Genomic DNA, 15,185 nt, shown 5'->3' with positions numbered 1-15,185 from the left:
CGATACATCCTTTCAGTATCATGTAGTGGCCTTCTTTGTCTCTAGTTATGGCCTTTATTTTGAAGTCTATTTTTATCAGATATGAGTATTGCTTCCCCAGCTTTATTTTCCCTTTACATTTGCTTGGAAACATTTTTTCCACCTCTTCACTTTCAACCTATGTGAGTCTTTTGTTGTGAGGTGGGTTTCTTATAAACAACATATAGATAAGTCATGCTTTCTTATCCATTCAGCTACTGTTTCTTTTGATTGGAGTTTTTAATCCATTTATATTTAAGGCTATTATTAATATGTACTTATTTGTTGCCATTTTAACATTTTGGTTACATTTCTCTCTATATGTCTTCTGTTTATTACAACAGTCCTTTGAACATTTTTTGCAGTGCTGGTTTGCTGCTCATATATTCCTCAAGCTTTTTCTTTTTTCTTTCTTCATCTGGGAAACTCTTTATTTCACCTTCTATTTTGAATGATAGCTTTTCTGGATAGAGTCTTGGATTTAGATCCCTGTTTCTCATTACCTTAAATATTTCATGCCATTCCCTTCTGGCCTGTAGTGTTTCTGTTGAGAAATCAGCTGATAGCCTTATCAGAGCTCCTTTGTAGGTAACCTGTTGCTTTTCTCTCGTTGCCTTTAAGATTTTCTCTTTGTCTTTAGATTTTTGGCATTTTAATTATTATGTTTCTTGGTATGGGCCTGTTTGGGTTCTTCTTACTTGGGGCTTTCTGTTGTTCTTGTACTTGTATGCCATTTTCCTTCCCCATGTTAGGGAAGTTTTCTGTCACTATTTATTCAATTATATTTTCTAACCTTTGCTCATTTTCTTTTTCTTCTGGTACTTCTATGATGCTGATGTTGTTACATTTTATATTGTCACACAGTTCTCTTAAACTGTCCTCCTGTTTTTTAACTGTTTTTTTTTTCTTTTTTCTTTTTTCTTTTTGGTTTTCTGATTGGGTTATTTTTTCTACACTGTCTTCTAATTCACTGATCCTTGGCTTCCTCTAATCTTCTGATGGTTCTTCCAATGTGTTCTTTATTTCTGCTATGCTATTCTTCCTTTCTGCTTGGTGGTTTTTCATTTCCAATTGGTTGATTTTTTATTGTTTCTATATCTTTACTCATGCTGTTGAGCTTCCTCACACTCATTACTCCGAACTCTACCTTTGATAACTTTTTAACTCCATTTCATTTATGCCTTCTTCTGTAGAATTCTCTTGTTCTTTCATTTGGGATTTGTTTCTTCTTTCACCATTTTGGCTGTCTCAGTGGGTTTTGGAGTTGTCCAAATTTTCCCTGTGGGTGTCAGTGTTCTGATGATTGTGGCTTCCTCTACTGGGTTTGGATGAGTGTTGAAGGGTCCATGTTAAACAGCACTGTCAAGTCTTACTTTTCTGGGTAGAGTCACAGATCAAGCAAAGAATCAATTATGCAAGAGCTTTTGCCTGAAGGCTATTAGTCTCAGTTCCTTAACGAGCCTCAGGTTGTAGCCCTTAGCTGAATGAATAATCCCACAGGTGTGCTGGATAAGAGGATTTCCAGCTGGTGGGGCAATTGCTTTTTTTGAGGGGGGGGGTTAACATTGCTTGGATAAGAAAGTGGTTTTTTCAGTGTGGGTTACTGACTCAGCACAGGGGTCCAGGCCTCTGCCTTCACAGCTCAGTTCCCAGAGCCACAGGGTGGTGTTAAATTCCCAAGGGAGGTGCAGTTGCTTCTCCCTCAGGCTAAAACAATTTTTATGAAGCTGATTGACAGAAATGGCTACTGAAGCCTTGGTGGAGGGGCTCAACATAGGATCTCAGGCCTCAGCCTTCACAGCTCAGTCTTCAGAGCCAAGACCCCCAACACTCAGAGCCAGGTCCAAAACTCAAATCTTTCAGAGATGTTTTTTTCTGCCTCCTTGCTTGCTGGTAGTCTGTAGCTGTTAATGAGCCTCAGGTTGCATTTCTCCAGCCAGGTGGTGTTACATTCCTGAGGGAAAGGCAATTGCTTTTCCCCAGGGCTCTGAAAGGGGCTCTTTGAGTTCGATGGCTACTGTCTTATGAAGGAGGGATAAAACTCCTGATGGTCTCCTTCCCAGCTTTCTCCCAAGTGCCATGAACTCCTGACTCTCTTCACACAGTTCCAGTACAGTCTGCCCTCCCTCAGCTGGAGCCCAAGGTGAGTGGCTGTAGCTGTGATTTAGTGCACTGGCCCTTCATGAAAGTGCTGGTTTTACCTGTGCCTCTCATTGCTGGACAAAAGCTCTGCTCTGGTGTTTTCCTCAGCCAAGAGTTATGTGGGCACCTTTCCCTGTTCTGCCACTCAGTGCTGGGGAGCCAGCTTCGGGTTTCATCCCCAAACTTTTCTGAAGGAACTGTTTTCTGTGAAGACAGCCCCTTTGCCTGTGGGCACTCAGCCAGTTCTCTCATGCTTCTGGAGCTCCTACCAGTCTCTATTTGATGTCCTCCTTATATCTCTGGTTACAAGGGTTCTCTCCAGCTGCTCTTCAGTTGGTTTTTCTTGACGACTTGTCTATTTTATTGGTAATTTCAGTTTTGTCCTGGGAGATGGTATGTGTAACTTCCATTTACTCTGCCACCATTTTTCTCTCCTCTGCTCTGAATTTTATTATTTTCTTCATTCTGCCAACTTTGTGTTTAGGTTTTATTTTTTTCTAGTAAAGTAAGTTTGTTTATTTGAGATATTTCTTTTTTCTTGATGTCTGTTTATTGCTATAACTATAACTTACCTCTTAAACTTCTTCTGCATCATCTCTTATGTTTTGGTATGGTGTTTTCATTTTCATTTTTCAGGATATTTAGGAAAATGTCCTCAGTTTCATCTTGATCCACTGGTTGCTCAAGAATGTGTTTCATTTTCATGTATTTGATATTTTCCAGCTTTCCAAATGTTACTTATTTCTAGTTTCATTTTATTGTGGTTGTAAAATATACTTGGTATGATTCCAAACTTAAAACTTTAAAAATGTTCTTAGATTTGTTTTGTTGGCTACCATAATATTTATCCCCAAAATATTCTATAGGTCCTTGAATAAAATGTACATTTTGCTGCTTTTGGATGGAATGTAATTCAATACATACGCCTGGTAGGTTTGTTTTGGTCTGCAGTGTTCAAATCTACTGTTTTCTTACCTAGTCTTCATCTGGTTGATGTTTCTTTTGTTGTGAGAGGCTGTTAAAAGTCCCCAACTATCACTACAATGTTGTGTACTTCTTCTTTTGTTCTGCTAGTAACTGCTTTATATATTTAGGTGCTCTGATTTTGAGTGCATAATTATATGCAATTGTTTCATCTTCATTATGGATTGACTTGTTTTTTATTACATAATGAATTTCATTGTCTCTTGACCATTTTTATCTTGGAATCTATTTTGTTTTATTTAAGTATAGCTATGACTATTGTCTTATGGTTCCATTTGGTTGAAATATTTTTTTCTATTTTTTCACTGCTGGTCTATATGTGTTTTTAAAACTAAGTCTGTTCTAAGCAGCATATTATTGGAACTTATTTTTTAAATCCCTTCTGCCATCATATGTCTTTTAATTGAACTTAATTCTTTTATGTTAAAAGTAATTATTTATAGGTAAGGATTTATTACCATTTTGTTCATTGGTTTCTGTTTTGTAGACACATTGTTCCTTGTTTCTTTTTTTAAAAATTATTTTTATTAATTTGTTTTTGTTACAGATGTTTCTCTTTTTCCCCCCATTGACACCCTCCTTCCCATCCCCTTCGCCCCTTCCCCAGCTTTGTTGTCTATGTCCACTGGTTATGCATACATGCATCTAAGTTGTGGTTTATCTCTTTCCCCCCAACAACCTCTCTTCTGGGGTTTGTCTCTGGGTCAGTTTTGTTCATCAGTTTGTTTAGTTCATTATATGCCACAACTAAATGAAATCATGTGATATTTGTCTTTCATTACTTGGCTTATTTCGCTTAGAATAATACTCTCCAGGTCCCTCCAAGTCATCTCAAATGATAAGAGATCTTTCTTACAGCTGTATATTATTTCACTGTGTACATGTACCACAGCTTTTCAATCTACTCATCTACTGATGGACACTTGGGTTGTTTCCAGATCTTAGCTATTGTAAATAGTGCTGCTATGAACAAAGGGGCACATATATTCTTTATGATTGGTGTATGAGGTATCACTTCACACCTGTCAGAATGGCTGCCATCAACAAATCATCAAACAAGAAGTGCTGGTGAGGGTGTGGAGAAAAGCGGACTCTAGTACATTGCTGGTGGGAATGCAGACCAGTGCAGCCACTATGGAAAAAACAATATGGTGTTACCTCAAAAAGTTAAAAATTGAACTGCCATTTGACCCAGTGATCCCACTTCTAGAAATATACCCTAAGAAACCTGAAACACCAATCTGTTCCATGTTTCTTATTTTACTGTTCTTTTGTCATTTGATGACTCTTTGTAGAACTATGCATAAATTTTTTTATAATATTTTGTGTATGTACTATAGGTTTTTTCTTTGTAATTATCATGAGGATTACATAAAATATCTTATATTTACAACATCTTATTTTAAGCTGATAATACCTTAACATCTATAACATATATAAACTTTATCTTTTTACTTTTCCATCTTTCATATTTTAGGTTATCAAAGCCAAACTAACACATTTTTTATATTATGTATTTAATAACAAATTTTTATAGTTATGGTTTCTAATATTTTTTATATTCATATATATCTATATATCTATATCTTTATATCTATCTCTATATCTAAATATTTAAACTTCTCAACTAGCATTCCACATAAATTATGTACTATCATTACATTAGAGAATTTGACTTTGAAGATGTATTTATATTTCCAGTGAGTTTTACAAATACATTAATGATTTCATGATATTAATTATTATCTTTTATTTTTGCTTTGTGAACATACTTTAGCATTTCTCATAAGGCAGGTTTACTGGTGATGAAATCTCTTAGTTTTGTTTGTTGGTAATATTGTTATTGCTCCTTTATTTCTGAAGAACAACTTTGCTGGGGATAATATTTCTGATTGACAGTTTTTTTTCTTTCAACACATGAGAATTTCATCTCTCTCTCTTCTGGCCTGGAAAGTTTTATTGAGAAATTCAACTTAATTTTTGGGAGGACTTCTATATATGTGATGATTTGATTTTGTCTTGCTGTTTTATAGACTGATAACAATTTACTTATAATGTATCTCAATGTAACTCTTTCAGGGTCAACCTATTTGGGTTCCTTTGGGCCTCAAGTCTCTGGATGTCCATTTTTCTCACTCTATTTGATAACTTTTCAAACCTGATTATTAAAAAATACTGTTCTTTTTTTCATTTCTCATTCTTAGATTCTCATAATTTATATATATATTTTTCATTATTTGCCATAATACGTAGTAATTTTTACTCCTTTTAATTTTTGCTCCACTGACTGAATCATTTCAAATGACCTATTAGCTCACTGATTCGTTCTTTTACTTGCTCAAGTATGCTGATTCTGCTCTCCACGGTGTTTTTCAGTACACTCGTTATGTTTGTTAGTGCAGTCATCGTATTCTTCAGCTCTAGGTTACTGTTTGCTTTTTTGATGGTTTATATTTCTTTGTTGATTTCCTCATTTTGTTTATTTTTGTTTCAGTGTGTCCTTGTACTTCTTTATAATGTAGATCTTAATAAATTTCTTCAGTAGGATTATTCTGAATTCTTTGTCAGAAGTTAATAGATACCCATTTTTAGGGTCACTTTTTGGACCATATTAGTTTTCTTTTGTTGTGATCTGAAAGACTCAGGCATGGTCTGATCTCGTACAGCCCTGAGCTCTCCAAATACTTCTTGATGTCTCGGAACTAATATCTTCTTCCTCCCCTGGGGCATGGAGGGACGACACTAGCCACTGGGCCCTGAGTCTTAACCAGGGCCTTGGCCCCGTGCTGAGCACATTGCAGCAGTTACCATCATCCTCATGGCCACCTATAAAGGAGACTCCATTATCCCCATCTTTTCAATTAGGAAAATAAAGCACAGGTCGATTAAGTAACTTGCCCAAGAGATTTAGTAAAAGCCAATGCGGGATAGACCCAAGTTTATATTTACATAGAAAGGATGGTTTGGGATTTTTCAAATAGCAGAATTTGGCTAGAAACACAAGAGTCCCAGCTCTTGGTGACAGGTGACTACCAGGGAATCATGTCTCCATTTACAGGACACCAGGATGCTTTGTCCTATAAGAGTAGTATAGGTAAGTCTCACACAGAGAACAATGCTCACCAGGTAATAATCTCTCATGCCAACAACATTCGACTACTTTTGACTTTAAACCAAGACTCAATATATATGTCCAATTCAGTACACAAAGTTCTGTTTTAATGTTTTGGATTTGGTGCTCTAGAGGTTGGCTAGGGGTGTGGGAGTGAAGGGGTGGTTCTGCGGAGTGCCTGGGTAGAGGGAGCAATCAGGGGCAGCATCCTGGGAGCAGGCTGAGAGCATATAGGTGTGGGGCAGCAGTTGAGAGGAATGCAGTCCTGGCTGGGTTCAAGGCAGATCTTTGGGCTGCAGGACAACTTCCTGAGGGAGGGATTTATTAGTGCAAAGTTGACACAACTCCCCTGTAAGAAAAAAAAGAAAGTCATTTGGAAGCCTTTGAAACTGAGACCAGAGTGCTGGAATCTCCTTGGCTCAAGGAGATCAGGGTCAGGACCCATCAGGACTACAGATGGGCCTTCCTCTCCTGGGTGCTGCATCCAGCCTCGGGTCTCCTCGGAGACTTGACTCAGGTATTGGACCTCTGCCTTGCCTTCGTGTGGTAGACCCCCATCCCTGTGTCCTGACTCTGGACTCTCTTTGTTGAGATGTGGAACGTGTCTGCTCCCCCCTGGACTAGGAGACTGAAAAGCAAAGATGAGGGGGCCGTACAGCCCCCACCACCCTGGCACTGCCGTCCTTGCTAAGTGAGAGTGTGCTGAAGGGACGAGCCCTACCACCAGCCCTTAGATCGGGATACACACCCCCAGGGCCAGGGCAGTTGGGGCACCCCCTGATGGGTGGCAGGCTGGGGGGCTGCAGCTCCCAAGGCTCTTAGACAGGAATGAAAATGATACAGCCCAGAGCTTCTAATGCCCACCTGCCCCTTCACTGCGAGCCTGTGTTCACTGAAGTGGCCATGCAGCCCTCTCTACAGACCCTGGGGACAGGCACCCTCCAGCCTGTCTGGCCCATCTGACCAAAGGGTCTGAGCACCGCAAAACCCTGCAGAGTCCCAGGGGAGGCCCGAGCACCACTCTCCTGCACCCCGGCCTGAGCAGGGCAGCCTGCGGGTGGTTTGGGGGTGACCCCTGAGGTCAGGGGTGCTGACTCAAAAGGGGCAGGACAATGAGAAGGGTGGAGCCAGGCCTCGGGTTCAAGTCCAGCTCTGCCACTCCCGGCCTTTGTGACCTGGCGCACGTCACTCAGACTCTGCATCCGTTTTTCCCTTGGTAACATTAGGATAATAGTGACACCTGCCTGCACAGTTACCCGCAGGATTACAGAAGTGAAAACATAGAAAGTTCTTAGGCTAAACTGGCCCACGGGAAGGATCCAAAAAAATTATCCATCATTATTATTGAGTTCCAAGGAAGACAGTGAAACAATTTAGCTTTTCCCCGAGTCACAGGCAGTGACACACGGAATCTTTACTCCCTGGTGTTGGCAGCGCGTTATTAGGAGGGTGGTCACCAGGCCGTCCCTGCTCATGGCCCTGAATGACCAGCTCAGGAGACACTCTGTAGGTGGGTTGGAGCCAGCAGACTCACAGGCGGGGGTCAGTGGGGAGGGACAATGGACTGGGAGGCCAGCAGAACTCCCTGGCCTGTCTTCTTCCTCATCCCTCTTGACTCAAGTTGGGAACTGTGGGGTAATGCTCTAGGTAAGAGCTCTCTGACACCCTTGAGACCACATCAAGGAAAATGCACAGTGCCATGTCCAGTATCACCTGGGAGGCTCCTGAGCCCCCTTTGCTACAGGTCTTGAGCATCCTCCTTGGCAGCTGCCCAGACAGACCTCTCTGACTCACAATCCTATTGTGCTATTGTCAAGGGCGAAAGCAAGGTTCTGAGCCAAAGGGAGCACACTGTGCCCCTGCCTACCTTGTCCTTTTGATGACAATGCATCAGCGGCACCTGGTTGGAGCTCTGACCACAGTCACACAACAAGTCCACTTCGCCCTGAAGAGCAGATGTGGCTGTGAGGAAGCTCTAGGCAAGGGCGCTGTCTCCAGAGGGTCCAGCCCCCCTGCAGGGGCCCTTCTTACCTGGACTACATGGCATGCACAGTAAGGCACGATGATCATAGGGCATGTCTGTATGTGACATGTCTCTGGCTTCTGGAAATAGAAAACATCGTCTGCCTCTTGGCCAGGCAGCTCCTGGGTGCAGACGCCTGCCTTCTGCTGCCGCAGCACATGTCGGTTTTGGCCACTCAGCAAATGTTTGTGGGAGAAGTCAAGGACAAATGAGTGGCACCTCACACCATAGCAGAGTGCCCTCCACGGGAAACACAGGCAGACTCCTTTGGGTTTGCAAATACGGCTGCTCCCCCGAAGGCCTGCAAGTACTCCCCGGTCCCCCGGTTTCCCGGAGGCTGCCCGGGGGGAGACGGCGGGCCTTGGGCCATGTAACGCAGTAGAGGGCTGTCAGGGGTGTGGCACTAGCAGGTGACAGGGCTGCATTTACCTGATTCTGGCAGATCCAGTCCCCTGGTCACACTGTAACCAGCATTGAGCCCCCTGAGACTGTGAGGCCTGTTTCCCCTGAGATCTCAGGCTCAGGTCCCCTTGTTTCAAGGATTCCATTCCCCAGGTACAACGACAGCCTATGGGCCCTGGTTTGGGCCCCTTCAACATGCTCACTTGGTTCTCAGTGAGCTGCAACCTGCTCACCGGACCCTGGGACCCTGTGTTCACTGGGCAGGGACTCCTCACAGCTGGGGGCCAGGTCAGACTCCCTGCCCCTCCTCAGCCCTGCAGTCCTTACAGGCCACCCCCGGCCAAGCCCCTGCCCTGGCAGGACACAAGGAGGAGACCAAGGAAACGGAACCCAGTGGACCCAGAGGCCAGAGGGGGACCAGTTCCCTGACCTGAGGCTCCTTTTCCAAAAGCTCCCCTCCTCCTGGGAAGGACCATCCTAAAATCAGTCCTTTGGGAATTCACAAGAAAAGTCCCTTTTACTTCAGTGGGGATCAAAGCAGTTGCTGAAACAGGGTCCCCAACAACTGATGCAGTGACAGGGCCCTGGATCAGTCCGTGTTGGGACACGGGAATGTCGTCCGGGGACAATCTATGTCTTCCAGGCCCTCCTTGTCCCTGCCCTGCCCTCTGTCACCCTCGTGTTTGTCCCAGCTCTCTGCACAGGTGGGCGGGACAGGAGGCATGGGCAGTGGAAATCGCCCCTAGGCTGCAGGAGGCCTCTGTCAAGGTCACTGTGGTATCAGGCCAGCAGACAACGTCAGGACCCCACCACGACTTACCTTTTCCGTTTTTTTCACTGGGGGTGGCTCCTTGACATTCTAGAAAGTTAAAGAGACATAAGCACAGCTGGATGGGGCATGGGGGTGCTGGTTGGCCATGTTGACAGGGGACCCTGCTCTGCAGCTGCAGGACAGTACGTGGGCCATGGGGAGTCAATCTGGGTCCCCAGTCCTGGGGCAAGTGGCCAACAGTTCCTCCTCCCTGGGCCTCAGGCTCCTCAGTTATCAAAGGGAGTAGAAAGCTCCCTGTGGGTCGACAGGGAGATGCCAGACTGAGGAGCCGGGTCCCTGGTTGAGGCCCCACAGGGTAGTTTCCTCAGCTGCCCACCTTCAAGTGAAGGCAGAGCACATGCCCCCCCCACCCCCCACCCCTGCAGCCCTCTGTGTCCTCTCAGCCCTCAGAGGTGACGGTCCCCCCACCATCCAGGGCTTTCTCTCTTCCATCCTCCCTCCTTCACAGTAATTTGACCTGGTGGCTACTTGTTGGTTGCTCTGTCCTTCACACCTCTGCTTACTCCTTCTTTATCCAGCTCTCTGGCCTGTGTCCTTGCAAACCCAGCTAGCAGGGCCACTGCCTCAGTCCCTCCCTAGGGCCCGTCTCTGTCCTTTGCTGTTGCTCTGGTTACACAGGCACTTGCCACACATGATGGAGCTGACCTTTTACCCTCAAAAGCTCCCAGCACCATTGTAAGACCAGATACCAGACTGAGGTCCAGCGAGGACATTGGCAACCTCCTATCTGTCCCCTTCGCCCAGCACAGGCCCAGCACCTCCTGGCCCTTAGCAGGGACTGAACAAGAAATGCAGGGGCACTGGAGACATGCAGAGACCTGTGCTGCTTTCCAAAGGCACCGCTGTCCCGGAGGTTACGCACCCTCCTGTGCAGAGTGTTTCCCCTTTGGGGCCCCGGTGCCTCCTGTGAGACACCTCTTCCCCCAGCACCACAGGCCTCCCAGGCTGTGCCCACGGAGGCCTTCGGAGTCCTGGCTGCTGTGAGGCAGCCCTGTCCCGTGTCTGTGGTCACTGATGCCCCGGGGCCAGGGCAGCACCTAGGCCTCCTCCCAGAGGCAAGCACGAGGCAGGAGGCTCCAGGAAGCCCAGGCTGCATCTGTGCCCGGGAATGGAGGACAGAGTCTGTACCTCTGTCTGCTCATGTGTCGGCGCTGGAGCTGAGGGGAACCTCGCCACGGGCAGGGTCGTGACACTGGTTTACACCTGGTTTCCTGGGGTTGTTGGGGCTGCTGGTCGAAGGGCAGTGCTGGCAGGAGTCACTCACCTTCCTGCACAACCTCCAGACGCACCAGAGCAGCACTGGCAATGTGAGCAGGGCTGGAATGAGCACAAGGAGATACAGAGAGTAGGTAGTGTGCTCCGGCTGTGGGCGGGCAGGTGGTGGGTGATGTGGCTGCTTAGGGGTCGTCGTTGTGGTGGGCCGCTGGGTCGTCGCTGTGGTGGGCCGCTGGGTCGTTGTAGTGGTAGTGGTAGTGGTAGTGGTAGTGGTAGTGGTGGGCCTTGTGGTAGTGGTAGTTGTAGTGGTTGTGGTGGGCCTCGTGGTAGTGGTAGTGGTACGCCTTGTAGTGGTCGTGGTAGTGGTAGTAGTGGTGGGCCTTGTGGTAGTGGTAGTGGTACGTCTTGTAGTGGTTGTGGTAGTGGTGGTGGTAGTGGTGGGCCTCGTGGTAGTGGTAGTTGTAGTAGTAGTGGTGGGCCTTGTTGTAGTGGTTGTGGTAGTGGTGGTGGTGGTGGTGGTGGTGGTGGTGGTGGTAGTGGTGGTGGTAGTGGTGGTGGTGGTGGTAGTGGTGGTGGTGGTGGTGGCGGTGGTGGTGGTGGTAGTGGTAGTGGTAGGGACAGTAGACGTCTTGCTCTGCAGAAAGCACACATGTGAGAGGCTTGTGGTGGGTCTGGGCAGCCTCCACCCAGTCGACCAGCACCAGGCATCGCCCCCACTCCTTGTCCAACTACTTCCCGTGACCTCAGATGGCCCCATCTGCAGGGACCACAGTGGGGTAGGAGGCCACAGCTGGAACCACAGCCTGTGGAACCCTTGGCCTCAGACCCCACCACTGGCCTGATCACATGCTCTGCCCCCAGCCCCGAGTGGGAAGTCGGATCCTCTGTGGGGGACAGAGCAGCCCTCACTGCAGGCCTCGGCTGACAGGACAGGGGTTAGTGAGGCCCACACAACCTAGATGCTCAGCTGGGTGGGGGAGGGCTCTGCGGCCCACCGAGAGGCTGGGGTCAGATGCACAGGCAGGAGACCTGCTCTAGCTCCCCGCCGCCCCTCCCCCTCCAGGACCACAGCCCTGTGCAAAGCTCCGCAGTCTCTCTGAGCCTCGATTCTTGTCTGCGAGGAGGTGAGCGGGCACGTGTGGGGAGGACAGCGTGTAGGAAGTCCAGCACAGGCCAGGCCCCTGAGGGCTCCAGGAGACCACGGTCTTGTTGTTCACCCCCCGGGCAGGTGTGCTGCCTCCGGGCTGGCGAGCGGCACAGCCCGCCCCTCCGCAGACCGTGCTGTCCAGGGGCCTGAGCGGGACCGTGGAGGGAGCCTGTGCCCAAGAGCCGGGCCGGCTGAAAGGACAGGTGACGTCGGGCTGAGGGGCGGGCTCTGCTGGGCCTGCAGCTCCAGGCTGCTCCTGGACTCTGCTCTCAATGTGCCTGCTGATGGGCAGGACGCTGAGGGGCCACCGGGTCAGTTCAGGCTGCTGGTTCGTGAAGGGAGGAGCAGGGACAAGCGAAGACAGACTCAGAGGAGGACTGTCGGCGCTGTTGGACCTCACAAGCTGGCCCTGGGCACCAGGGCAGTGCGACTCGGCTCCGGAGCCCTCCTCCCGGGCACACCGCTCCAGCCTGACTCCCTCTGTCACCAGGTCATGCTCCTGGGACAGGTGCCTGCATGATGCAGGGCTCTGAGAAGTGGGCACGGGGGGAGCAGCTCCTCATTCCCAGGTGCTTCCCCCCCCAGCTGAGTCCTGGGGACCCTCCCACAGTCCTGAGGCTTCCCCCCAACAGAGGGACCGTCTTCCTGCGAAGTGCAGAGAGAGTTAGCAGAGGGCCAGCTGAGGAGCTGAGAACGAGGGAGGCTGAAGGGAGGGTGATGACATTTGCGAAATGACAGCATATGTTCCCCAGTCAGGCTTCTGGGCCCGGGGCTGTGATGATCGCGAGTCGGTTCAGAGCCTTTCAACAGCGGCATGAGTGCAGTGGGAACACACCCGGAATGAGCAGGGCAAGAGCTGGTCCTACGGTCTCCATCCTCTGTGCCTTGACCTAGAGGTGGAGGGCCCTGGTGGCTCAGAGGTCCAGAACTGTGTTCTGTAGCAACAGCCTGCCTTGCTGGAGTCCATGCAGACCCAGAACCCCCACCATTAGATCTGGGCAGGGGAGGTAGCATGCTGGTTAACCTTGTGGGCAGAACATCTGCTTTCTTTTAGAAGTCTGCCTAGAACTCTAATTGGTTCCGCCATGTTCCTCAGTGATACTTGGTTCACCGGTGGAAAGCAGAGTTTCTGAAAGGCCTGGCCAGCTGACTCTGTCCAGGGGTCCTGTGGATGTACTGCCAGGGAACTTTCCCAGCTTGGACAGGGGAGCTCCCTTACCAAATGCTAAAACTGAGAGATGGCTGTGAGGTGCTGTGGAGGTGGCTGTCTGCACAAGCTACCTGCTGGGCCTGCCTGGGGTCTTTGGTCCCCTCTCTGGCCAACACAGGGGGTGCCTCCCTCCAGTGCAGGGGATATACATAGCCCTGGAGAGAAGCTGCAGCCCCACCTGACACTCACACAGTCCTCACTGACGATGTAAATATCGTTGTTGATGAAGTTGATGCCATTGTTCAGGCTAACTTCAATGAAGACCTTCCTAAACACAGAAAGGGCAGACAGTGACCACCAGCCTGGGTTGATACAATTTCTGCTTTCGGCTCAAGCCACAGTCCACAGTTCTCCTCATTGTAATGGCTTAGAACACGAGGCATTGGGCCACCAGGAGCAGACAGCGTGGATAAGTTGAGCTCATCTCTAAGCACTGCAATGTCAACCTCTGCTAAAAAGGCTGACCGGAAAGTGAGGAGCCCTGCCTAGACTCAGATGCCTCGTGGCCACGGGCTAACTGCCCAGGGAGAGCAGCTTGGTGTCACCACATTCACTCTTCTGTATTCACAGACTAAGCCCCGGTCATGGCTTAGCTCCAAAAGGTTGCTAGGAACAATGGTACACCGCCCCCTGGACGCACATCTTCCACATTCCTACCTTCCTCAGTAGAGCCAGGCCTCAGCAGATCCCTGAGCACCTTGGGGGACCTTCAACAAAGGTGGTTGCAGAAGATGCCCAGAGCCCTCTTAGAAAAAGACAGGTATTGTCCCAGCAGAGGTGGTATCGCACATCCTGGATACCTCATGGTGGGGACAACTGCCTACGGAACCCCGGAGCTGGGCACTTACTGGCCTGGATGTTCTATCTTTACTCCTGGGCAGATTAGGCTGGTATCTTTCACAGATGTGGCTTTTTTATCTGAAAGAAAATCATTTAAGAATGTCAATGGATCACTGAGAACTGCCTAAAGACTACCTGAACATAATTTCTATAACTAAGGACACAAAGAAGAAGTCACATCAAAGATGTGGAGCAGGTAGATCCCACACTAACAGTATGGTGATTAAATAATGAGAGTCACCAAAAATTAAACAATCCAATTGAAAAAGTGGAAGAGGACCTGAATAGACATTTCTCCAAAGAGGACATACAGATGCCAACAGACATTTGAAAAGATGCTAAACATTACTAATCATCAGAAAAATGTAAAATTAAAAATACCGTGAGCTATCACTTCACATCTGAAGTCTAAATAACTAGCAAAAAATCAACAAACAAGTGTTGGTGAGGATGTAAAGAAAGGAAACTTTTATGCATTTTTGATGGGATTGTAAATTTGTGAAGCCACTATGGAAAACAGTATGGAGAATTCTCAAAATATAAAAAATAGAACTACATATCACTCAGCAATTCCAGTTCTGGTTATTTATCCAAAGAAATTCACAACACTAATTTGAAAAGATATGTGCACCCTTATGTTTATCGTTGCACTATTTAAAATAGCCAGAGTATGGATGCACCCTAGTGTCCATTGATAAATAAATAGAAAAAAGATGTGTTACATATATGCAATGGTATATTACTCAGCCATAAAAAGAATGAAATCTTAACATTTGAACAATATGCATAGACCTAGAGGGTGGTTATGCTAAGTGAAGTAAGTCAGAGAAAGACAAACACCATTTGATTTCACTTATATGTGGAATAGAAAAACATAAAATAAATGGACAAACAAAACAGAAACTCATAAATACATAAACAAATAGATAATAATCAGATTGAGGGAGTTGGGGAGAAGGGTGAAAAATGTAAAAGAGATTGAAAAATATAAATTGCCAGTTATAAGAATAGTCATGGGGATGTAAAGTACAGCTTATGGAATATTATCAATAATATTATAACAACTATACATGGTGTCAGATACCAAGGTGATCACTTAGTAAGTTATATAAATATCAAATCACTATGTTGCACACCCCAAACTAATATTATATTATATGTTTAGTATAACTGAAAAATAAAATTGAAATAAAAATGAAAAATTAGAATGTCAGTGTACATGTCCATTCATCTATTTCCACTATTGCATACCCTGGCAAG

At 47.0% G+C, this 15,185-nt stretch overlaps 1 protein-coding gene across 1 annotated transcript in view; it reads right to left on the bottom strand.

The window, feature by feature from the left end:
* Window positions 1-6,395: 6,395 nt before the first annotated feature.
* The window catches only part of LOC118632123 (anthrax toxin receptor-like), a 55,923-nt gene continuing 47,133 nt past the window's right edge, over window positions 6,396-15,185 (bottom strand). The window contains 9 exon segments of the mRNA XM_036264864.1: window positions 6,396-6,605; window positions 8,124-8,201; window positions 8,288-8,359; window positions 9,502-9,540; window positions 10,778-10,876; window positions 10,935-11,072; window positions 11,131-11,163; window positions 11,165-11,356; window positions 13,275-13,353. Of these exon segments, the coding sequence (XP_036120757.1) occupies window positions 6,396-6,605; window positions 8,124-8,201; window positions 8,288-8,359; window positions 9,502-9,540; window positions 10,778-10,876; window positions 10,935-11,072; window positions 11,131-11,163; window positions 11,165-11,356; window positions 13,275-13,353 (940 nt within the window).

Source organism: Molossus molossus, unplaced genomic scaffold (assembly GCF_014108415.1).
Source record: "Molossus molossus isolate mMolMol1 unplaced genomic scaffold, mMolMol1.p scaffold_m16_p_17, whole genome shotgun sequence".
Lineage (NCBI taxonomy): Eukaryota > Metazoa > Chordata > Mammalia > Chiroptera > Molossidae > Molossus > Molossus molossus.
This window is presented reverse-complemented; position numbering and strand designations above follow the sequence as displayed.